This window comes from Rissa tridactyla, chromosome 1 (genome assembly GCF_028500815.1).
Source record: "Rissa tridactyla isolate bRisTri1 chromosome 1, bRisTri1.patW.cur.20221130, whole genome shotgun sequence".
In the NCBI taxonomy this organism is placed as follows: Eukaryota; Metazoa; Chordata; class Aves; order Charadriiformes; family Laridae; genus Rissa; species Rissa tridactyla.
Window position 1 is genome coordinate 154,138,689 of NC_071466.1, and position 21,984 is coordinate 154,160,672.

General features: G+C 40.5%; 3 protein-coding genes across 13 annotated transcripts in view; 2 read left to right on the plus strand and 1 right to left on the minus strand.

The window, feature by feature from the left end:
• The window catches only part of DNM1L (dynamin 1 like), a 43,290-nt gene extending 37,687 nt beyond the window's left edge, over window positions 1–5,603 (plus strand). For all 5 annotated transcript variants that reach the window (XM_054188984.1, XM_054188986.1, XM_054188985.1 and 2 more), the window contains 2 exons: window positions 1–160; window positions 1,592–5,603. In XM_054188984.1, coding sequence (XP_054044959.1) covers window positions 1–160; window positions 1,592–1,648 — 217 coding nt within the window. In that variant the 3' untranslated portion in view covers window positions 1,649–5,603. The remainder of the gene's footprint in view (window positions 161–1,591) is intronic.
• On the minus strand, window positions 54–14,036 carry YARS2 (tyrosyl-tRNA synthetase 2). 3 transcript variants are annotated; one of them, XR_008464524.1, is made up of 7 exons: window positions 13,198–14,036; window positions 11,876–12,043; window positions 8,987–9,142; window positions 8,504–8,674; window positions 7,421–8,034; window positions 6,992–7,146; window positions 54–154 (listed from the first exon to the last, which is right to left on the minus strand). XR_008464524.1 is itself a non-coding variant. In XM_054188989.1 (5 exons), exons 1-5 carry the CDS (start codon window positions 14,019–14,021, stop codon window positions 7,875–7,877), a joined length of 1,479 nt encoding a protein of 492 aa, XP_054044964.1. In that variant the 5' UTR covers window positions 14,022–14,036; the 3' UTR covers window positions 7,317–7,874. The 3 variants fall into 3 exon arrangements, 1 of the variants encoding a protein (XP_054044964.1); XR_008464525.1 differs by lacking the exon at window positions 6,992–7,146 and having other exon boundaries at window positions 77–154; XM_054188989.1 differs by lacking the exons at window positions 54–154; window positions 6,992–7,146 and having other exon boundaries at window positions 7,317–8,034.
• LOC128904518 (cytidine and dCMP deaminase domain-containing protein 1-like) overlaps window positions 13,908–21,984 on the plus strand; it is a 27,806-nt gene continuing 19,729 nt past the window's right edge. For 4 of the 5 annotated variants that reach the window (XR_008464523.1, XM_054188981.1, XM_054188983.1 and 1 more), the window contains exons 1-4: window positions 13,908–17,675; window positions 18,131–18,209; window positions 18,715–18,812; window positions 21,732–21,918. Coding sequence is in view for 4 of the 5 variants with exons in the window: in XM_054188981.1 (XP_054044956.1) it covers window positions 18,200–18,209; window positions 18,715–18,812; window positions 21,732–21,918 (295 nt within the window). In the remaining variant the exon portion in view is untranslated. The remainder of the gene's footprint in view (window positions 17,676–18,130; window positions 18,210–18,714; window positions 18,813–21,731; window positions 21,919–21,984) is intronic. The other variant, XM_054188979.1, reaches the window with a different exon arrangement.

Here is a 21,984-nt window from a genome sequence, read left to right on the forward strand (position 1 = left end):
TGTGCCAAAGGCAGTGATGCATTTTCTGGTGAACCACGTGAAGGACACTCTTCAGAGTGAGCTGGTAGGCCAGCTGTACAAATCCTTGTTGTTGGATGACCTTCTGACGGAATCCGAGGACATGGCACAGCGCAGAAAAGAGGCAGCTGACATGCTAAAGGTATTAAAAAGATCAGGAGCTCATTAAATTGAAAGCATGAATTAAATTGAAAGATGTGAGATTTCTTGGAAGACTTGCTTTCCTTTTTTCTTTGCTGCTTTTTTAAGAGTATGTCAGCATATTATTTCTCTCTGCTTGAGGAATTAGAAGAAATATGCGACCAGAAAGTATTATGTAGATTGAGTACTTGAGGTGACTTAAACTGTATTTTGGGCATAAATCAGAAGCCCTAATCTAGTGTTATTTTCACTTACACATTTGGTTTTAATAATTTGCTCTTACTTAACTTCATAGTGTTCAACAGTTCTCCTTTGGGGGATTAAGCTTACAGTGTTTTAAGTGCTGTTCACGCATATGCTTCACACAGAACCTACCGGCCAGTGTCTGGTGTACTATGTACACCCCATAATATGAACAGTGGGAACGCTGGGACTCACTTATGATGACCCCTGTGTACATCTGTGTGACCGTGCCTTTGTGACACATCCGTGTTACAGAACTCTTAATTTCTTCTTTGTTCAATTATGTGGTGTATCAGAGTCTGATAACACCCGCAGCAGAAATCTGCTCCTTTGCACAGAAAGAGCCCCTCTGCCAGTTCAGCTCACGGAAGGAGGAGTGAGAGCTGCTTCTCTCTCATATGCAGCGTGGTCAGACAGCGCGTGTTTGAGAGACTGGATACCCTGAGACACGGCTTGTCCAAGACCACCTGCAGCACGTTTAATCTGTGCTGTTATATGATCAACGCTTGAGTGAGGGGAACTGTCTGTTAACAGTCTCTTAAACTGTAAACTCTGTAAGACCAAACTCATAGCTCAGATTTCTCCAACTGGAGTAATACTTAAAATAACGTTAGCATTAGGTGGTATTCTGAGCTTCTAAATTTGCAAAGTTTAGCAGGCTAGACTGTAATGAATGCATCAGAATGCTAAAAGTGATATAAAATAGATGCGGCTTCCGTTTTATTTTAAGGAAGCTTTAAACTGTTACAGCTGCGTGTGGTGAAAAAGTCTGCCCTTCTTGAGAAGTTATTTATAAATAGAAAATGTTAAGACAAACATAGGTGTTATTGTGAGCACTAAGTATGTAAAAGTTGCTCAAAATGACAATAAGCTCCTTTTGCTTCTGACTGAAGTTCAGTTTTCAATTAAATTTTAACTCCTCTCTCTAGAGGAATGATTTAATGCCACCTATGCTGTTTTACCATTACCTTTTGCTTTGTAGTATTTCCGCTTGCATAATCTTTTGCAGATGGAAGGCTGCAGAGTTGTTAATCAGTCTTGTTGTGGGTTGTTTCCACTCATTTCATAATGAAGCAGATTGCCTTTAATTTTTTTTAACATCACGCTTACTAGACTGTTGCTGTTATTTCTCTGAGAAATCTCTCAGAAAAACTATATAACTTTGGCTTTTCTGTCTTTCTGTGCGCAGGCCCTGCAGCGAGCCAGTCAGATCATTGCAGAGATTCGTGAGACACATCTTTGGTGAAGACTGTATCAGCCACACTATTTATATGCATTGGAGGTTACGTTGACTTGAAAATTGCTAGGCATGGTATACGGAGTAGAATTTTTATTTATGAACTCTTATCTGTGTACTGCAACTGTGTAAATCTGCTCATGTAAAGACAGTTGGTTTGATTTGCAGACAAAAAAATATGCTGTATTTTGCAAAATAAGTCATATTTAATCCACATAATAAATGGCTCTAAATGTTTCCTTACCAGCTTTCTGGTGCAAATTAAAGCAGACCAAGTCTACTGTCTCCGTGACAGTCTCATTTGAACTTGGGGAAAAAACATTAAAGTTCCAGTGCCTGACTTGCTAAACAGGTTGCCTGTTGTTAAGATGGACGGTGTAGTCTTGTGGCATAGTTTTAAGCTGCTTTTACAATAGAAGTTTAAATACTGTGAAGAGAAGAGAGCACCGAGTATTTTCTTTCATGAATATATTGCATGCACTATGACAGATGGAGGTATATCAGTTTTATAGCACACTAGAGATGTCTACCGTATTACTATGTATGTGTGTCCCCATTTTTCTCCCCAAATGTTAAAACTGCAGACAAAACTTTGAACTTCATTTAATGGAGTATCGTGTAGGAAGAATTAGCCTGGAGCTTGCGAACAATAACAGCCTACTAAAAAGTGGGTGCAGAGTTTTTTCATGTGCACTGGAGCTTGTGTATGAATGTTGGGGATTATAACCAGGTACAAGAACACCTTCCCCTTCCTCCCCCTTGGGACCAAGCCCCTGGACCATCCGGTAGTACATTTGTTCTGGCAGAATTGAAAAATAAAAATGGATTTCAAAACTGTTACCGGGATAGTAAGTGTTTCTTTTAAAAACAGATTAAGTTGGCCAGGGAAAAGGGGATCCCCACAACTTCTTCCAGATTTTGGAATGTATGACAGTTTGAAAGAAAGTCTGTGGGATGGGAATATTTATACCAGAGATTACAGTTACTTTGAGGAAATTTTATTGTGCTGTAAGTAGTGCTGCCTTTTTTTTTTTTTTTTTTTTGAGGACAATCCTAAAGTTAGGGAATTTTAGGTTGAAAGTTACGTTGATGAGTTATTTTCTTCTGATTATAATTCATACATATAAATATCGATCACACTAGCCTTTAAGAAGTAAACATTTTAATTTTTATGAATAAAAATTTATTTAAACTCCAGCCAGCACACTTGCATGTACTTTTCAAGCAGATTCACTCTTTTGTATGAAGTAAAAATGTCTACTATGGTGTTGCTGATATTTTAACACAACTTGCATGAAAAATAGGACACTGCTGTTTGTTAACATCCATGGCTTGCTTTTATAATATTGGGCCAACATAGTGAGGTTTTTAGTACCATATTCAGTTCCTTCCCCATTTCATCAGTTAACAGAAATGAAATTCCTTTTGTAAGCTGCTAAAGATTGAAAATTTAAAAACTGTTGAGACCTCAGTTTACAAGAATGTCTGTTTAAAAATGTATTTTACTTATGGTAATCTTCAGTTTGGCACCAATACAAGCACAAGGAAGTTAAGTCTGATCGATGCAACTTTTGGATACTTTATGCATGATCTGAAATAATTCATGCAGAACACAGAAATATATTCTGTATTTTTAAACAGCTATTATGTATGCATAACATGTAACGAATACAAAAGAAGTCATTTTAACTTCTTGCATTGTGTCCAGGGATGGTAGTTCTCAGATTTAAGAAATGTGACTGTAGTGAAGTTGTTAAGTGCAAGCCGCTTTTCAAATCAGCTTTGGTGAACAGTGAAAGCTTCTAATACTTTTGCAAAAGCATTACATTTCTGTTTGAATTCACCTGACACCTCTCTCCCTTTTACTGTTGACATCCAAGAAGTATGTTTTTAACAAGGTAGAGCCGTCCATAAGTGAACTGCTGCCTAAGCTTTCACTCCCACAGTTCAGTCAACAGTCTCTTGTGATGAAATATTCTGACTTGTAAAGTTTTGAAATGCTGCAGAAAGCAAATGAATTCCATTAATTTAAGAAACTTCTGCAAGTGATAACTGGCTCTGTAATGTCATGTGAAATTTCCAGTGTGTTGATTTGTTTTTTGAAATGTTATGACCTTTTTTTGTTGAAGTCTCACAAAAATTTTCAATTTGGTAATGTTTGAGTGCCAAGAAATGAACTTGATTTGTAAACCTTAATGCAAGTCTTTAAAAATCCATGCTGTAACAATCCTGTTGTTAAATAAACAAATAATACACAAAAGTAATTATCCCAGAAATTAAGTTTTGAACTGACTAGTACTTCAGGTGGCAGGACTTCCATGCTTACAAGTTAGTAGCATAGCTACCTCTATTTCTACAGCCTTACGTATGTTTGCATTTGCCCTCATGCAGTTCTGCGTTGTTAGTTCTTGTCTAGTTGCATAAGTAATAGCGTAGACAGGCTGCTAGTGGCTGTTAATGGTTTTTAAGCAATCTGTTGTCTGGAATTGAACTAAACCACTTAATGCTACTGTTACTGCCCCCATTAAAAGAAATTATGGGGAAACGGTGGAAAAAACCTAATGATACCTAATGAAAGCCAACTGAAAAATTCCCAGGTTAGACTGGTGGTTTACAAATGCATTCTAGTTCACCTTATTTAATGTAAGCTAGACATACTTGTCTTCAATGCACAAATTTCAGCTAACTTAAAATAACTTGCTATCCAGTGAAACACACAATCATGGGGGAGAACAAGCACTGTAGGTAAGTTTAGATTAGTAAACATTTGACATTAATACTTGACCTGTGTGTGGTACTACTGTAAATAAAACATAGTATCCCTATGTGAACAGAATTTGTCAATAAATTACTTGGGTTTTTGAGGAGTCAGTTTCAAATTTCACTTAGTGGAATAGATGGGTGAGGGGGGTGTGTCTGTGTGCTTCAAGCTGTGTTCTGAAGTAAACATAACAAGCTTACATAAAACTTGCCTTTACTCTATGCTTTATGGAGGCCTGATTCTGAAAGATGCCAGATTGGATACTGCAAACTCAGGTCCCTGCTTTAGGGAATACAGCGGGGAAACAGCTTGCCAGTCTGTTGTACCCCTGTTGGTAACTTGAATTAAATTATCTTACAAGGTGGTGGCTTTTTTTTTTTTTTCAGTTAAATCGTTTAGCTATGAGAGTGATGGCTAACTAGTGTTTCTTTAGATACTGAAGATCTCAACTGCACCTGCTTTTCACTTGTTGCCAGTTAAACACTGTGCTTTGAGGTGAGGGCTAGATGATTAATACTTCAAAGTTTAAGAGAAAAAACAGAGTAGACCACCTGAATATGGTTTTATACACAGTGACACTGTTGAAACTAGTGAAGGTGTTTCCATGCTCTGATAGCTTGCTTTAAATCTACTTGCTGTACACCCTTTCCCTCTTCATTGCTAGCTGCTGCAATGGTGTTAAAATCGAGTCCTCCAGTGTTTGCTGTCCCTAGATGCTGTACAAGTGGTTTTGTTGGTGTTGTGGTGGGTTTTTTTGGTTTTTTGGTTTTGGTGTTTTGTTTTTTTTTTTTACTTCTTGCACTTCTCAAATCACACATTTGTGGACATGTTAAATACTTTAATATTAGTTACTGCTTGTTTACATTTGAACAAACTGTCTCTGATTACCTGAACATACCTGTTTTGGGGTACATGAGAAACAAGAGCAGGCTAAGAAAGAATACTCGATTTTTCAGTCATCCTTGATTCTCGGCCTAAGTGTTCAAATGCTCAGTTGTGATAACTCTGCAGTCATGAAAAGTAGTGGTTGTGTCCAGCTGTTTCTTTGGAAAGAGTCTGGATTTCTAGGAACTGGTCAAAAGGAAGCACCAACTATATTTCTTAGAGTTTATGGCTCTTATTAAAAACCTTGTATGCAAAGAATTTTAATTCCCTTTTTTATTTTGTATTTGTAAAAATAAATAAAATCATTTTAATACTTGATCAAAGTGGGTACTAATGCTTTTTAAAAAAAGCTGAAATTTGTGGATATGCATGTATTTACACCATTTGGAGATGAAGGAAAAAAGGCAGGAGAGAGATAAGATACGAAACATGACTTACTATACTCCTAGTTTATTTCCTGCAACCAGGAAGTAACTGTCAAATCTGATGTGTTGCTCTAGAGGCTAACAAACATGGGTGTGAACTGGCATGTTTTGTTCCCAGGTGCACGTTCATTGCTATAATGCTTCTGCTGTTTAAGGAACAACACAGTGATATTAAGCGTATGAACTTAACTTTCCTTTCCCTGCCCTTCTTCTACCCTTTCCACATCAAAGTTGTGATTTTTTCCTCCGTATGCTTTCTGTAGGATAGCGCTCGTCACTACTGCAGCTTAAGACAAAGTAACAAGCAACATAAACTGATCCCGAGAGCCAACAGGCTGGGTAGAGCCTTTTTTTAAGGTAGGAGTGACTCAACTTTTTTTATTTTTCTCTATGTAACAGAGATTAGCATAGAGAAATCTCATTGTTGGGCAGATAAGTGGGGTCTAGAAATTAAGATTAATACTTGTAACTCCACATGGTGAGCTACTGAAAGTACTACTATTACAGTTTAATAATCTGAAGAAACTGCGATGTATAAGCAGCAAGCCACTAAAATTTAGTACTATTGAAATCTTGATTGACAGTGCCAGTAAAGGCAACGTGAAGTTGATCACATCAAGTTAAAAAAACAAAAAACCAAAACCAACCCGTCTAAACAAACCAACAGAAACTCCCCACCCAACTATAGAATATCTGGATTCTTGAGACTTACTAATGTTTCTTATCATTTCCCCTTTCTTCTTATAGGCTGGGTGGTTTTAAACCACATGAAATACCATGACTTATTCTAACAACATAAGAGATGGTGATGAGTTACCACATGCACGTAGCTAAGATTAAGGCCTCTCCCCTTGTGACTGCAAAAATGTATTGTCTAGGAGTTTCATGGACTAGGAAATGATCCTCCTAAGAGTGAGGATTACCCTAAACCTCAAAAACAACACTGCAGCCAAGGCCCAAACCAATCAATCATCTCATAAATCAGACTGAGGGTTTCAGATGTGTGTACAGTGGGGCAAGGAGGGCTTAATAATATTTTCTGAGTCAGCCAGCTACATTACTGTATTCTAAGTCAATTGAACAGTTCTAAGTAATTCAAATATGGGCTTGTATTACAAATAATCTTGGTAACCACATGTGGGTTTTGTTGTTGTTCAGGTGACCTGGCTGTTAAGTACTGTGGCACCTATATTGTGTAAGCAACCCAATCCCAAACCGCACCATGGGAAGGGAATTTAGCAAGGCAGTGTACTAAAATTAAAAAAGCTTTCACATACGTACATGCTTCAAATCTTCCAGTATAATATACTATCTTGCAACTGACGGTATGTCCTGGCACTAGTTCTGTGGGCTTTACATTCGACGAAGATTCTAGATAGCACAGAAGCATCCCGGTAATTCACAGGACTGGAGAAGAAGAATTAGTGTCACCCACACTGTAAGTCACACAGAAGGCATAAAAGGGATTCATCAGGTTGATTTAAGCTTTGAAAGGCTCTATACTCTCTTTCATTTCAAAAACTGAATTTGCTCCGTATTGTCACGTTAAGGCTGAAAAGCTTTTATGCAATGTGCCCCCACACATAACCAATAAGAAGCTTACATATTAGGGCTTAATCATTCTATTCATTTATTGTGAATCTTCTGCGGCTTCCTTCAAAGCAAACCTGTTCAGAAAAAAAACCCTGATTGTAGGCTGGTTGTCCTTACCCACTTACACAGGTTTCTCTGTTAGGAAGAAGTCAAACTGGACAGCAGCATCCATCCTCTGTAAAAAGTACTGTTCTTCAGTATGCTTTTGCTCATCTTGCTGTGGATTACGCTGTAGAGTACCTGGCCACTGCTGTCCTCCTACAACACAGAAGGTTGTTAAAGGAGGCGAAGGCCATCTCCATATCTTTGGACTTTGAAATTAATCTTTTCATCTTCTTGTGCATATTCTCTTATGAATGGTGCTTTGAATAAGGCGGAGTATCTAAGTCTCTTCAGCGGTATAACTTAGCTGCCTTTATTTGAACTCTGTTGGTGTACTTTGAAAATGAAACTATGGTATTGGGTAGTTCGTGAGCTGAGTAGTTATAATGCACAGTATAGAAACATCTTCAAGTACATCTTCAAGCAGCAGAGTCAAAATGATGTGTTGCTTTAAGCAGATATTCTGTTGTCACAACTGCAGCCATTTTATAATGTAGTAATTTTTCTTTCCAACCCTAAGCAATGATACTCCGTTCTTCAGAATATGCTGTCCGAGAATAAGAACGGTCTCAGGATCAGTCACTCGAATCCCATTTATTGAAACTCCACCATCTGTAATTTTCTGGTACCTTAAAAACAAACAAAAAAACCAACCCAACTGGTAATTGCAAGAGGAAGCTATTTATTGCTGTTAAGTATTGAAAGTTCACAGTTAAGAGTTTTGTTGGTTGGATCCATAATCAAATAAATTTTAATCTTCTTGCACTTTACTTTCAGTCCAGGTCAAGTGTGACTGAAATTAACCTTAGCCTCTACCACTCCCATTCTTTCTGAGAGGTATAAGGAAACTTGGACTGTTGCCTTAGGCTGTCCCTTCATCAGGTGTAGATTTTACAGCTAAGGTACTTGAGACTCAATTATCCTACACTTCCAAATGGAATGAAGCCACCTCCTCCCCTCTTCTTTAATGCTGGTATGTGGACCACTAGCCTGTTTCTACTTGATTTGGCCGTCACGATCTTTTGCTTAACTTCTGAAATCATACCACTACTACCAGTTTAAGTGAGGTACTACTGAAAATGACAGGTGATAACATACCCACTAGGTCCATCCAGAATGGCATTTGCTTTGCGACACAAATCAAGAACGTTCATTCCAGGTTCAAGCATCAATTCAGCTGAAGGAGCTTGTCTAAAAAGTTCCTGTAATTCTTGGTCAGACATAGCTTCCAATGCCTCCACGCTGCTGTAATAAAGGGCCTTAGTGCACCTGTGAGAACAAAGATCATTCAAAATACAATGCTGGTCTCATCTTCACAAAGTGCTGCTCGGATTCCGCTCCCCAGCTGCTTCTTAACTCCACACAGTAACAGAAGTACTTAATTTTTTTATATCGTAACCCACTGCACTGCAATTTTTAAAAATATCGTTAATGTATTTTTAAGTCTACATAATTACTGAATTTTTCCTCTTTTAACAGCTGAGCAACAACTAACTAAATTAAAATAGTCCCTGAAAAGCTGTGGATAATTATCATTGAATAAATCTGAAAAAGAGAACTGTATGACAAATCAAACTTCACCTCTTAGCAGATTCTAGCCCCTCTCTACCATGAACAAGCTTGGTTACTTCTGCAGCAAGTCGTTTCTGAGGGCCCCATTTTTCAGGTTCTTTAGCATGCATTTCCATAATGTGGTCAATCTCCTCAAGAGGAAGGAAGGTGAAGAGTTTCAGGTATCTACAAGCAGGGAAAAAAATATTTCATCTGTATAGCCATGATTACCAATTTCCTGCCTTTGTCATTCAAAATTTCATTAACTGCATTAAAATGATTTAGATAATTTAAGAAATCCGTATTACGGATATTCAGTTCTTTCAAACATCTCTGCTTTTGCCCACATGCTTCAGCTTACCAGGATAACTCACATTTTATTTAATATTCTGCCTATGGTAATGTCTTCAGATGCATGATAGTGTCAAATGCTTTTATGAAGCTCGCACTGCAGTCAACAACTTGGTTTTCTCTTGAAACGCTTACAGGATTTATTGCAATTTTGTGTCAACTAACAAGGTTTTCTATTCTATCTTTAGTAGTTGCACAATACACTAATGCAAAATACCACTGCAAGTCTGTGGTGATCGTAGCACAGAAGTATGCTATGTATTGACAACTATCTTAGCAGGAAGATTATTTAGGATAATCAAGAATTTTAAGGTGCGTATCTAAGCATACTCTTTACAATCAAGTCCATTTTAATGGGCTTAGAGTAACACGAAATGCAGTGTATTGACAAAAGGTACCTTTACTGTTACAAAGTCTGAACGCGTGAAATATTTTAAGTACCCGCATATCCTTCTCTTCAGTCTGAAAAAGTGTTGTGGATGCAGAACCTAAATTTGAAATATCAGGGAATAAACCTTTGAGAGATGTAACCAAGTTATGAGACAGGTCACAATATGAAAGGGAAGTACCTGTCTGAGGTTTATGAAAACTCAGATTTGACAGTGATACTGAAGTTTAAAGAAAGTAGATTTAAAAGAGAATATACAGCAACTTATTCAAATTAACATAATGCCTTGAATAAAGCTATTGGCTATTTATTTTCAGCCATGTCACTGGCACACCAGCACGGAGGCTAGCCATCAATGAAGGTAAACCTGTCCAATGGTATTTGTCATATTTTCACTACCCTTTTGCGTTATCATTGTATGATTTTACTATTTTTTTTTTTACACTGGTCAGTAAGAATATGAGTTACATGTGGTTGACTTGGATTCAGAGACAGCACAATGAATCCAAGACCACGTTTTGCTCACTGGAATTCCTCTACTCTAAGTTACAGTAATTCAGAATTTTGCCTTTGTATGTGCTACAGCTTTAAGTAGTAGTTGGATATCCTTCCAGGTTTTGGTGCATTACAGTCCCATCTACTTTACAGATCAATCCACTTGCCATTATAACTGTAAGCAGAAATGTTTGCTTCTGCATTCCAAGATGAGAAAGGTGAATAGTTAACTTCAATGAAATAGAGTCAGAATGGTGCAAATTATTCCTATCTGCAATTTTCAAAAAGATCCGCTAAAATTTCCATGCAAGGTATGTGAAAAGAACATCAAACAGCCTTAAGGTTTCACCATATTAGTACTATTGGTCGTTTATGTAACAAGCACTCCTCCCATCATCTAAACATTTTTAATTAATGCTTAATTGTGTGAGTTATTGTACACGGACAGAAACAGATGGTATGTTTGCCCAGAGGTGGGAAAAATTACATGAGACATTTTTACCAGTTACACTACTAAACTATAGCCTAAAGTGCTGACTACTACTACCTTTGACAAGATACAAGCAACTAGTAATTTGACCAGGTATGTCAATTTTGTTCATTCTGGTTTTCTTCTCTGCCATAGATTTTACTTTCAACAATGACCTAAAACTGATCCCTGAAAACCTCTACCTTGTAAATTTATTGTATGCTACCTTGTATACTGCCTGCCATGACCTTAAACTGGTATAATTTTCTCCCCTTTTTAACAACACTACTACCACAGTGTAACTCTCCTAGGCACGTTTTTATTTAGACCAGTGGTCTCCAAAGTGGGGTGCCAAGAGGGTATGCAAGATGATCCATTGGGAAGCAGGAAGAAAATACTAGAACTTTAGTAGTACACTTATATAATCTATAAATAAATAAATATACATGTATTGGGAGTGAATGCTTACAATTTTTTTACTGATAGGGGCACGTGATCAAAAAAGTTTGGAGACCACTAATCTAGACAGTTAATACAAATATAAAGATGAACTTCTTGGCTTTTTCTTAACAAGGCGCTATTTTAATTTGCTTAGGGATATGCAGTTTTTAATGTGATGCAGTTCTAGAAGCTGAACTGTATGTATTTGTTTATACCCAGTTAAAGTAGCTTCCTGCAATCAGAATGTGGTATTTCTGGATACCTCATCCTAAGTAAAAACTTGTAATAGTAGTATTACTATCCATTTACTATCCAATACTATCCAGTAGTATTGGATAGTAATTACATCCATTACATACATTGGATAGGATTACATCCATTACTATCCAATAGTAATTACTATCCATTAAGCTGCAGTTGCTTATCGATGTGCAGGAGAGTTTTCATTCGATACTGCGATGTTACAGTACTGAAACTAACATACCTCCTAAGATAAAGTCACCCCACTGGCAGAACAAAGTGTGCTAAGCTTTACTTGTTTGTTCATCCACATTCTAATTTTACGATGCATATGCCAGAACATGGAGACAAGTCCCACTATCCTCTATACAAAGGAACCGGTCATGCCTGTTTATGTAATGAATGTAGTTGTAATTAACACCTACTTCTACAGGGAGTTTGTGTTGCGCATATCCAAATGAAACAGTTACAGAAAACAGTTAGGATGAGGTTTTATAAACAATGACAAAAAGCAAGATGAAGAAAAACTACTCACTTTTCAACTACATTATCTTGTTGTCTAACAAAAAACTGATACAGCTCAAATGGAGAAGTCTTATCTCTGTTTAGCCAAACTGCATTGCCAGCAGTCTTTCCCAGTTTATCTCCAGTAGTACTGGTAATAAGAGGTACAGTAATTCCAAACACATCTGTTCCTGTCATCCTGAGAAAGGGAAAAGTCGCTGCACGTTAAAAAATAAATAATCACATCTTGGTAAAGCTGACTAAAATCCAAGCATTCCCTAAGATTCTATCTTTGATACAAAGCAGTTCAATAAGACAGGGAGATGAGGGGCAAAAGATGCTAGAACGCTGTTTTGTGAATAGTGCTTTAGGGAAAAAAAACAACCTGGAACTTAAAAATGTAATTTCTTTTGTGTGTAATGAAGAAGTTTAGATACTTTAAATATGTACTTTCATGAGCAACAGCACTAGCAAATTTGTATGTCCTGTACCTTTCATCTTCTGCTGTGAGCACTAATTGAAGCTGCTCATGTGGCTGGGACACTTGTAAGGCTCTCTGTCTTGTAATAGTCAAGCATGAACTGCAGTAGAAGAACTGCCACATACTCACTGATTGGCTTGTATACTTCTGCGAATTTTCTAAGACTCACAGCAAATTTGGTGAATAAGCTAAAGCTCATTATCATCATGTCTCATTTTATTTCTAAGAAGAAATGCAACCATCTTTGTCAATATACCACAACTGCCTCCACTTTGATGGGATTACACTAGAAATGTGTTTGCCAGCACAAAGCTTGTCTTGATTTGTGCCATGTTTCAGGATATTTGGTTTTGGTTCTTGGATTCACAAATACAAGAACCCACCCTGTTTGTTAAAAATTCATTAATATTTCACGGAAAAGGCTTAAAACCATGCACAAATTGTACATATGTGCCAAGCTTACGGTCAGGACAATTAACTATTCTTCTCAAATCCCATAGTTTTCATAGAATCATAAACTGTCTAGGTTGGAACTCTGACAAAACCATCACTAAACCATGTCCCTCAGCACCACATCTACCCGTCTTTTAAATACCTTTTGGGATGGTGATTCCACCACTTCCCTGGGCAGCCTGTTCCAGTGTTTGATAACCCTTTTGGTGTAAAATTTTTTCCCCCTATGCAATCTAAACTTCCTCTGGTGCAACTTGAGGCCATTTTTGTGTAATGCCAACTTTCTGAGGTGACTTGTACTGCTTTAGGGGCTGCCAACACGAAGTTACACAGAGCCAGGACACCCAACACCCTGACCCCGAGCATCACCACCGGACCCCGCGCTGCCCGCCCTCCCGGCACGGGTTTCCCCCCCGTACTTGGTGACGAGCTCGTAGCCGGACATGATGTTGCCCATCTGGTCGGCTCCCCCCAGCTGGACTCGGCAGCCGTGGTGGCGGTAGAGGTGGAGGAAGTCGTAGGCCTGCAGCGCCGGGTAGAGGAACTCGGCCAGGCTCATGCCCTCGGGGCCGCGCAGCCGCGCCTGGCAGCTCTGCCGGCTCAGCAGCGTCCCCATGCGGAGCCGGCCGCCCGCTCCGCCGAGGAAGTCGAGCAGCGGCTGCCGGCCCAGCCACCAGGCGTTATCCAGCAGCTCCGCCTGCCCCAGCCGCCCGCCGCCCGCTCCCCAGAACAGCTCCCGGTGGTTGCCGAAGAGCCGCTCCAGCCCGGCCCGCAGACCCCGCGCCTGCTCCCGCACCCGCTCGGCCGACGGCGCCTCCCGCGCCTGCTCCCGGCCGCTGGGGTCCCCCAGCCGCGCCGTGGCGCCTCCCACCACGGCGATAACGTTGTGGCCGGCCCGCTGGAAGTGGAGGAGCCCCATGACGGGCAGCAGGTGCCCGACGTGCAACGAGTCGGCGGTGGGGTCGAAGCCGCAGTAGGCGGTGAGGGGGGGGCGGCCTGGCTCCAGCAGCCCCGGCAGCTGCTCCTCCGCGCTCTGCGCCGGGAACACCTCCTGGAAGAGGCCGCGCTCGCACTGCGCCGCCAGCAGACCTCCGGTGCCCCGGGCCCGCCGCGGCTGCTGTTGCTGGTGGTGGGCTCGCCGCCGGAGAGGGAGAGGGAGCGGCGGCGGCGGCGGGGCCCGGAGCGGGCCGCCCAACAACCCCGCCACCCGGCCGCAACGCCGCCTCAGTGCTGGTGCCGCCATCTTGCCGCGGGGGAGGCTGGGAGCGGGGCGGGGCTCCCCGAGCCGCCGTTTAACGGGCAGGGAGCGAAAGGCTGTTGTTAAGAGGAGGTGCACACAGAAACGGGATGCGTTGGGTCGTCTTTCGTTCCCCCCGCAACCCAACCCAACCCGAAATACGGGCATTTCAGACTGCTTTCGGGCTCAAATACACACATTGGAAATGCGGCCTTCAGCTTTGAGTAGGGCGTCGGGCAGAAGGGACGCCAGATTAATGCTTCAATTAGTAACATTGCGGCGTTAGGGCTGTCGGGGTTTGGGCTGTGATGGGGCTGAGCTGGTGCGGTGCTGCCTGCGTGGGGCAGGAGCACTGCTGGGAGCGCTCCGGCGGTTTGAGTTGTTTCTCAGCAGTCGAGGCCTTTCCTGCTCCTCTCACCAACGAGGAGTGAACAGCTCTGGAGAACGCTAGAAAGATCACGCCACAAACATCGTTTTTCTTGGGCTGGCAGTTCCTTGAAGCATCAGGTGACTGGTGGAAGCCTTTCTCTCCATGCTGCCGTGACAGCAGAAGTGACTGACTTCAACTAACAATACAGCTGAGAGGAACGAGGAAGTTCATGGGCAAGTAAAAGACATCTGAAGACACTGAAAACAACTTTCTATTAAATCCCCCCAAGACAGTGTTCAAAACAGACTCAGACTTTTAAAGCTTATAAATTCTGGAGTTTGTAAGTTCTTGTCATGGTTTTACCCCAGCCAGCAAGTAGGCTGGAGGTGCACAAAGATTTGGGAGGGGACACAGCTGGGACAGCTGACCCCAACTGACCAAAGGAGTATTCCATGCTCAGTATATAAAGTTGGAGGAAGAAGAAGAAAGGGAGGGATGTTTGGAGTGATGGCTTCCCAAGTGGCCCTTACACATGATGGAGTCCTGCTTTCCTGGAGATGACTGAACACCCATATGCTGATGGGATGCGGTGAATGAATTCCTTGTTTTGCTTTGCTGTGTGCACAGCTTTTGCTCTGCTTGTTAAACTGTCTTTATCTCAACCTCGGAGGTTTTTTTCTCACTTTTACTCTTCAAATTCTCTTCCCCACCCCAAATGGGGGGAGTGAGCAAGCAGCTGTGTGGTCCCAGTTCCTGACTGGGTTTTCTATACTCAATCATGCTGTTCACACCTTTTTCTTTTCTTTGTTTTTTTTTTTGTAGACTACTACTGACTTCCTCCTACTACTGTGCTTTAGGGAAGCATGAAAGTGTACCGAGCATATGGGTTTTCCAAAGTTTTTTGCAGTATCACAGAATGGTTCAGGTTGGAAGGGACCTTAAAGATCATCCAGTTCCAACTCCCCTGCCATGGGCAGGGACACCTCCCACTAGACCAGGCTGCGCAAAGCCTCATCCAGCCTGGCCTTGAACACTTCCAGGGATGGGGCATTGACAACTTCCCTGTGAAACCTGTTCCAGTGCTTCACCATACTTACAGTAAAGAATTTCTTCCTGATATCCAATGTAAATTTCCCCTCTTTCAGTTTGAGGCCATTATGCCGCGTCCTGTCACTACACTCCCTGATAAAGAGTCCCTCCCCATCCTTCCTGTAGGCCACCTTTAGGTACTGGAAGGCAGCTATAAGGTCTCCTTGGAGCCTTCTGCAGGCTGAACAACCCCAACTCTCTCAGCCTGTCTTCATAGCATAGGTGCTCCAGCCCTCTGATCATCTTCGTGGCCCTCTGCTGGAGCCGTTCCAACAGGTCCATGTCCTTCTTGTGGTGAGGACTCCAGAGCTGGAGTTGATACTCCAGGTGGGGTCTCACCAGAGCAGAGTAGAGGGGCAGAATCACCTCCCTCGACCTGCTGGCCACACTTCTTTGATGTGGCCCAGGATGTGGTTGGCTTTCTGGGCTGCGTGTGCGTTGCCTGCTCGTGTTGAGCTTCTTGTCCACCAACACCCCCAAGTCCTTCTCCTCAGGGCTGCTCTCAAACCGTTCTCCACCCAGCCTGTATTTGGGCCTGGGATTGCCATCAGGTGCAGGACCTTGCACTTGGCCTGGTTGAACTTCATGAGGTTCGCACAGGCCCACCTCTCAAGCCTGTCAAGGTCCCTCTGGATGGCGTCCCTCTGGATGGCATCCCTTCCCTCTAGTGTGTCGATCGTGCCACACAGCTTGGTGGCATCAGCAAACTTGCTGAGGGTGCACTCAATCTCACTGTCCATGTCACCAACAAAGATGTTAAACAGCACTGGTCCCAGTACAGACCCCTGAGGAATGCCACTCGTCAACTGGTTTCCATGTGGACATTGAGCCATTGACTGCAACCCTTTGAGTGTGGCCATCTAGCCAGTTCCTTGTCCACCGAGTGGTCCATCCATTAAATCCATGCTTTTCCAATTTAGAGACCAGGATGTCTTGCGGGACAGTGTCAACTGCTTTGCATAAGTCCATGTAGATGATGTCAGTTGCTCTCCCCTTACCTACCAATGCTGTGGCAACACCATAGAAGGCCACCAAATTTGTCAGGCATGATTTGCCTTTGGTGAAACCATGTCGGCTATCACCAATCACCTCCTTATTTTCCACGTGCCTTAGCAGAGTTTCCAGGAGGATCTGCTCCATGATCTTGCCAGGTACAGAGGTGAGACTGACCGGTCTGTAGTTCCCTGGGTCATCCTTTTTTCCCTTTTTGAAAATGGGGGTTACGTTTCCCCTTTTCCAATCAGCAGGAACTTCACCAGACTGCCACGACTTTTCAAATATAATGGAAAGTGGCTTGGCAACTTCATCTGCCAGCTCCCTCAGGACCCGTGGATGGATTTCATCTGGTCCCATGAACTTATGCACTTTCAGGTTCCTCAGATGGTCCCGAACCTGATCTTCTCCTACAGTGGGTGGTTCTTCTTACTAAATTGCAGTAGACTTCTTGTTTTGTTAAACCAAAGCAGGAAGTCAGTCAAAAAGAGTGAACAGTTCTTGAAAATGCTAGAAAAACAGCACCACAAACGTTGTTTTTCTTGGACTGCCAGTTCCTTGAAGCATCAGGTGACTGGTGCAGGCCTTTCACTCCATGCTGCCGTGACAGCAGAAGTGACTTACTTCAACTAACAATACAGCTGAGAGGAACGAGGAAGTTCATAGGCAAGTAAAAGACATCTGAAAACACTGAGTAGAGAAAATAATATTAAGAGAAATGACATCAGTTTTGTAACAAGCCCTTCCAATCTTGGGCAGTCCTGCTTTGTATATTGATTACCTAGGTAACTGTGGACAGACTATATTCCAGAGGGGAATATACATCATAAAATCAGAGGTATTTAGACTGTCCAATTTCTCGTGAGTTCACCCAGCCTGGAGTAGATGTTTTATTAGAGATTTGGACATTGCTAAATAATGATACCAGTACAAATCTATCTTTTAATTAATCACTTTAAGTTGGGCGGAGGGCATTTTTTACATGTCTGTAGCGGTTATAGGTCAATGGGTGGTTGTCAACTTCTCTAATTCGTCAAACCAATCTCCTTATGGCATACAAATATTGACAGGGTGGATCCAAGATAGTGTCAAAGGTGAAACAGAGTGTACACGACTGTGACTCACAGGACAGAAGGAAAATATAAAAGCATTAGTCTTGCCACTTGAAAGCTATTATCATTGAGGGCTTCTTGATAATCGACCTGCAGGTAAGTGAAGTACAGAATCTTTCTATCACATTGGGGATAAGCATGATGGAAGAAAATCAGGTTTTGGTGGAAAATAATGAAATAAGGAAAAAAAAAAGTCCATTAAGCATCAGTGAGCTAATCCTAAAATGATGAGGTATCTGTCAATGGGAAATAATTAATGCTTGTGCTAATGGTGTTTTAAAAGAAAAGGTACCGTGAAGTACTTTGTCATTGAACTGGTAGTTGCATACTTAACAGGGATGGTACAAATTGTTTTTGTTTTTCTGAAAATTTATTGTGCTGGCAAAAAGAAAGGGGATCGACAATACAAGATACCAGATTTTCCTTTACGTTTTGTTTGCATTTATGTGGGAAGAGGGATGTTTATTATTTTTAAAACATGAATAAACATCAGCAAGTTACATGTTCATATATATATATACACACGTACATGTATATTGTTTTTACTACAGTGCTTTGCTTCAAAAGTGAGTTGAAGGAAGACTTTTCATTGGAAGAGGAGACCTTCTGGAGCTGAGGACATGGAGGATGGTTTATATCTCTTTGCTCTGATTAATTATCTCAATACAGTCAACTGAAACAGGCACATCTCTTTAGCTTCAGGAAATAATACAAAACCAAGACTTTACAACTGAAATTTGCCTACTTCTTTGTAAATAGAATGAGCAGCAGGAGTTTAACCACAGCCCAGAGCTTTTCTTTGAGTATTAGTTTCTGTAGGGTTTGTTAGGTTTGTTATTTGCATGATGATATTGCTTTATGGCTGTTAACCAGCTCAGTGTTGCTTAGTAATAAATGGTGTGCTCCTTAGGCAACACTAGCACAAACTTCTCTCTGTCTCACTTGGGTTTTCTGGCAGTTAATCTGTATGTGCAGTATATTAAAAAAAAATAATATATATTTCTATATTTACCCAAATACTCTGCCTTCATTACCCATATTACCAAAAGTACAGCAATCAACAGTGTCTTTTCTGTAGCATGAACCTATTTGAAATTGTCTGCTAATTATGACCTCTTTATTTGGACCTGTTCAGAAAGTCATCCATGCATACGCTTGGAGAAGAAAGATTTGTATATGTTTCTAGCTCGTCATTTGGAGGAGTCTCCAGAGTGTCATGCCCCATCTGACCAGGTATATCAAGATAACAAGTTATCGTTGCTAGGAAATGTTTTGCGGCTTATGTTACTGAGAATTATCCGTTAAAATATCTAATGATATCCATCAAACAAAACATTTATAAACCTCTATTGTACGATTGCGTGCTTTTGTGGGGTAGTGAATCTGATGAGTTAGTCATGCTGAGTCCATTCTAGTCTTGTGTTCTAAAAGTTACTGGTAATAATTGATGCTGTTAAATTTTTCACTGTCATCTGATAAAGTCACATAAAGATACTGGATTTCTAAGTATGTTTAATGCCAATTTTTTAATTTCCCATCACTATGTCATATCGCTGAGGCATGCCAACATGCCCTATTTCTTAATGAACCCTGTAATGGAAGGGGAGGAGATTGCCCTGGAAAAGTTGCGCTGTCTTGTGTTTGCTTTCCCTACTTGAATGTTGGAGATAAAATGATGTTCACTTGTCTACGTGTAGGGATATTGTGAAGGTTGTTTTGTTTTTACCTGTGATTTACAATAGTAGATCATTTTGTAAGACAGTTGTGGCCTCTGTCCTGGTTTGAGCAACACAGGCTTAATTTCTCTTTCAGTAATTTTACTTTTGGGTAAGGTCTCTTCTAATGCTAGGGAAAACTGCCTTTTTTTTGAAGACTCTAGCATCTGAATTTGTGAAAATATTTCCTTTATAGCTAGCTGTGGTATGCAGGTTTCAAGGTCTCAGTGTTTTCGAGCTCACAAGGTGCAGGGACAAGGAGGAGTGAAACCTGGGCACTTGACCCAAGCTGGCCAACAGGATTATTTCATACCATGAATGTCACGTTCAATATAAATTAGAAATTTTGCGGAGGAGTTTTCCTCTTTTATGATGGCTGCGAACGTCTTGCCCTGATGCCATACTCCTGAGCCCTTCCTTTCCTCCCGAAGCCATAGCGCTCTCAGTGTCCAACATTTTCTGTCCACTGCTGGGACTGCACAGCTTCTTACAGAAGCCAAGCTTCAGTCTTTCTTCTAGATTTTTTTGTTTTTTTTTTTTTTTAAACCTCCAAAGTTCCTTCCCTAGATTCTCCAGTGTGCTTGCATTTTTCTTAGAGTAGGATGAAAACCTGATGTGACACTCTTTCAGATTGAGTAACTACAGCTGTGCAATTCCTGTAAACATCTGTTATATGTGGAGACTGATAGTAACGTTGTGTTGTTGGTCTGTTGAATTGTAGTTTGCAATAATCTCCTGACTCTTGTGGCTAGCAGATGTTTGTATATTATATTTGCTTGTTCAGTTTCTGTTTCTAAAGCAGGATCTTGCTTTGCTTGGTTTTGGTTTCATCTTGTTTTGTGCAGCTTTTTCTGTATTCTTGTTTTCTCTCCTTTCCTGTTGTGTAATATAACCATGCCTCCTTCAATTTTCTTCCCATGATTTTATATATACCCTTTTATTTTTGCCTTTTATATCCCTTGCTAGTGAGAAGCGTCTGTATTTTTCAAGTAATTTAGTCTTTCTAGTTGTATCTGTACATCCTATACTATTCCTTTGTGCGCATTCTTCACATTTCTCTTACTTCGTTTCATTTTTTCTGATTCTGGTTTTGATTTTCAGACTAATAAAGATCTGTTGATACAACCAAAGAGTTACTGGCTTTTCCTTAACATTAGGATATTTCACTCATGTTTCTCTTCTACTAAGTCAGACTCTTATGGTCCTTGGATTATTTTTCCAAGACAATTCCTAACAGTTTCTTAAATTTGCTGATCTATGTCTTTCTGAAATCGTTATAATCATTCTGTTCTTATAACATCCTTTCCTATGTATCACATCATCACAATTTTTATTAGAATTAGTTTCCATTTTCAAACTTATGGCCATTTCTTCTGTGTTAGGGTCAAATGTAAAATATCTGTTTTCTCATTCGTTGCTGTAATGAAAATTGTCTACGGCATGTTTCCAGAGCTGCAGGTTTATCCTGAATGTGTTACTTTTCTAGCTGCTATTTCCAATATTTTGTCTACCATTATCAACAGCATCAGATGATGGTTGTTTAAAGGAGTGGCAGGCAGAGTGCACCTGCGTTCAGTGAGACATTCCCTGTAGGAATTACTAAACTTCAGAACAATTGAATCTGTAGATGATCACCTAGAACAGATTATTCCAACAGCTTCTGTGACAGAGAAGACAAAAACAGTTATCTAAGTAAGAACTGAATTATCTGATCTAATTTTGAAGTTGGCCCTGCTTTGGGCAGGGAGGTGCATTAGGTGACCTCCAGATTTCCATTTAAAAACTAGTTACTCTGTGATTCTGATTTGTTACCGTGTAGTTCATCTACTGGCCTTGTAGGGGAGCTGTATCCAGCGACAGTATAATTTACTTTTTGTGCTGTTGTAGCCACAGTGGGCATTAGAGTACCTGTCATTACGTGAATGTAGAATACCTGGCATTGTGTGAGTGTACAGATGATTTAAAGAACCTGGACACTCATTATTAACTTTAATACCATTGTCTTCTTTTTTTTTTTCCCCTAACGCAGCTAATATAGTATTTAAAAAGAACTCAGCTGTATATACATATGCGTGTGTATATACAGTATATATATCTATTCGTGGAAAAATTTGGCTAAAAGAAACAAATATTTCTGAGAGTGTTTTAGAAATCTATAGTTTAATCTTTCTGATTGATTCTAATTTTGGTTTCATGTGTCTCTTAATTGGCGCAAAGCTGGATTTGTTGAGAACTAATGCACAGAAAAAACATTAATTAATACTAAATTTACATTAACTTTTCATAAAGAGAATTTGTGATCTAAAGATTGTAGGACTAAAGAGTAGTTAATACAGTGTGGCAAAACCTATAGTGTATGTTTAATTTGTATAAAGTGTGCATGCTTGTAAAGTCAAATCTGCTGTGAAAAATAAGCTTGCTTTTTTTTCCTCTTCAGTTCAATAAGACTGGGATTGTAATATGTGAATCAGGCAAAGTACACAAAATAGTAGCTATGAGTTTCTCCAAACCTGGGTTGCATGCTGTACAACAAATCATTCGGTGTCTTCCCTCTTCTTTGCGTGACTGCACTGTGTATTTGTCCAGGAAACCATGCACAACTTGTACCACATTCCTCATTCAAGGTATATAATACAGTTTTAATCAGCCTCATTCAAGGTATATAATACATTTTTAATCAATCTGTGTTA

Coding starts and splice junctions, on each gene's coding strand:
- YARS2 (XM_054188989.1), bottom strand. CDS start 14,021: ATGGCGGCACCAGCACTGAGGCGGCGTTGCGGCCGGGTGGCGGGGTTG. Junction 12,044..13,197: donor GGCTACGAGCTCGTCACCAA/GTACGGGGGGGA, acceptor TCCCTTTCTCAG/GATGACAGGAACAGATGTGT. Junction 8,035..8,503: donor ATTCTGGATGGACCTAGTGG/GTATGTTATCAC, acceptor TTTGTTTTTAAG/GTACCAGAAAATTACAGATG.